This window comes from Manis pentadactyla, chromosome 4 (assembly GCF_030020395.1).
Source record: "Manis pentadactyla isolate mManPen7 chromosome 4, mManPen7.hap1, whole genome shotgun sequence".
Taxonomy (NCBI): Eukaryota; Metazoa; Chordata; class Mammalia; order Pholidota; family Manidae; genus Manis; species Manis pentadactyla.
In genome coordinates, this window is record NC_080022.1 from 17,392,520 (window position 1) to 17,394,755 (window position 2,236).

General features: G+C 54.9%; 1 protein-coding gene across 1 annotated transcript; it reads right to left on the minus strand.

Annotated features, from left to right (window-relative positions):
- ID3 (inhibitor of DNA binding 3) lies at positions 1-1,570 on the minus strand. The gene is made up of 3 exons (XM_036914677.2): positions 1,193-1,570; positions 999-1,081; positions 1-476 (listed from the first exon to the last, which is right to left on the minus strand). The coding sequence occupies exons 1-2, from the start codon at positions 1,490-1,492 to the stop codon at positions 1,022-1,024; spliced, it is 360 nt and encodes a 119-aa protein (XP_036770572.1). The 5' UTR covers positions 1,493-1,570; the 3' UTR covers positions 1-476; positions 999-1,021.
- Between the last annotated feature and the right edge of the window lie 666 nt (positions 1,571-2,236).

Here is a 2,236-nt window from a genome sequence, read left to right on the forward strand (position 1 = left end):
CACAAGTGTTTAAAAACCGTTTATTATGCGAAATGTTAACTTTTATAAAAAGTTTAATATACATCACATGGTTACAGAAAGTCACCTTCCTGCAAAAAGGTACAAAAGCTGTATACTCTATTATAGAGTTCATAATCAGGGCAACAAGAGCCTTTCTCCAAGGAGACCAGAAGACCAGCTCTACCGCTGCCTTGGCAGTTAGGAGAACAGACACATCCCCAACACCTCCACACACCGAAAGGCAGTCTTTAAAACTTGGGTTGTGTGGGAGCTGGGTGACATGGCCCAGCTGGTGCCCAGCTCTTTAGGCCACCCAAGTTCACAGTCCTTCGCTCCCGGGCGCCAGGTCCAGCCTCGAGGCAAGGGTTTGGGTTAGTCAAGTGGGCAGGGCGAGGTTGGGGCCCATCCATGCCCTCGGGCTTCCGGCCGTAGAAGGTCCTGGAGTCCCACACGGAACCGGCGCCAGCACCTGCGTTCTGGGACAGGGAGGAAAGAAGACCAGGGGGCCATCAGTTCCCGCCAAGCGCGCCCAGGCGTGGGCCATTAGCAGACTGGCCGGTGCCAGGGAGGAAACTTGGTCTGTACCTCCAGCTGATAACTCTGCGCCCCACGGGGCCCCCACCCAATTGGCGCCAAAGGCGCAAAGGCGGAGCTTGCAGGACTCCGCCCTCTTGGAATTGACATTAACTCGGAGGGAGCCGAGCAAGACACAACTCCGTTTACTTTAAACTACGAACAGAATCGGACCTCCGCCTTCTTTCTCAGGTCATTAGCCACTGGGGGGAAACATGCGTTTAAGGGTTAGGTTGCACAATGGATGATGGGAATTGGTTCTGTCATTCATTTGATGTAACCATGGGCAAGTCACTTGCCCCTCTCTGGCTTCGGCTTTCCTAAATCGAGAGAGCGGTAATCCCTTTAAAGGCCTATTTGCCGTTAAGCACAGCCTCCCTTCACCCTCCCGCCGCCACATTCCCCGAGAAGGTAGGGATACTCACCTGGAGGCGCCAGGGCGGCCAGGTCAGTGGCAGAAGCTCCTCTTGTCGTTGGAGAGCACAAGTTCCGGAGCGAGCTCAGCTGTCTGAGAGAGAAGGAAAAGGGACAGTTACTCCTGGTCCTTGGGAGTTCTAGGGCTCCAGAAGTGTCCCAGCGCTGGAGCTTTGGCCCCGTCCCGGCTCACGCGCACGCGCACCTGGATGGGAAGATGCGGGCCGTCTGGGGGTCCAGGGGCAGGCTCAGCCAGGACCACCTGCAGGTCGAGGATGTAGTCGATGACGCGCTGCAGGATTTCCACCTGGCTAAGCTGAGTGCCTCGCGGGACCCCGGGTACCAGCTCCCGCAGACGCGAGTAGCAGTGGTTCATGTCGTCGAGCAGGCTCAGCGGCTCCTCAGCTGCGGGGCCCTTGCTACGGCCTCGCGCTATGGCCAGGCTGCGTTCCGATAGGCAGCACACCGCTTCGTAGCACCCGCGAACTGGGCTCAGCGCCTTCATATTGAAGAGTGAGGTTGAAGGTGCTGAAGACGCGAAACTAGAAGACCCCTAGCGCAGCTTGTAATACGCGAACGCTTGCCGCTGTCTGCACTTATAGAGCCTGCCTCGAGGGCACGCCCGTTTATGCAAAATAGCGCCCCTCGGCCCCGCCTCCGCGAACACTGGGCGTTCCCAAGCCGGTTAAATTGCAAACAGGCTTCCTCCGGCTGGTCTGACGCCGAATACCGCGGAGTCGCGGATTCAAAGAATGAGGAAGCGCTGATACTGGGGAGAGGCGGGCCTCTTTGCCAACAAGGATTTTAAAAATCACTTAAAACCATTAACTTTAAGAATTTGCCTTTTCCTGGCAGTGCCCCAGATCTTTGAGCGCCCCTACCGCCTGCCAGTCCACCCACAGCCCAAGTTCGAACCCATAGTTCCTCCGAGGTCATAAATCCCTGAACAGCAAAGAAGCTTTTTTTTTTAAGCAAAGGATTTTTCAAGGGAAACTTGTAAGGAATTAGTGCCGCCTTGTTCCCCAATTTGCTGTTCGTCTGACCTCCAGACTCACTGGCGTCAGGAATTATCTTGTGACCAGAGGGGAAAAAAATTAATTGCGGTGAAGCTGAGGTTACAATGAAGAAAACAGATTTGGGCTAGGCGCTGAGATTGCAGAAGGAGGAGGGGAAGGGGGTTTGGGGAAAGAACACTATTTATTTGAGCAACAGGGGAAAAGGAAAAAAAAGAAGCAAGCAGCCTGAATCT

Excerpts from the sequence above, each read along its gene's own strand:
- ID3 (XM_036914677.2), bottom strand. The coding sequence starts at position 1,492 with ATGAAGGCGCTGAGCCCAGTTCGCGGGTGCTACGAAGCGGTGTGCTGC. Across the intron at positions 1,082-1,192 it reads GCCCGCATCTTCCCATCCAG|ACAGCTGAGCTCGCTCCGGA; the intron begins GTGCGCGTGCGC and ends CTTCTCTCTCAG.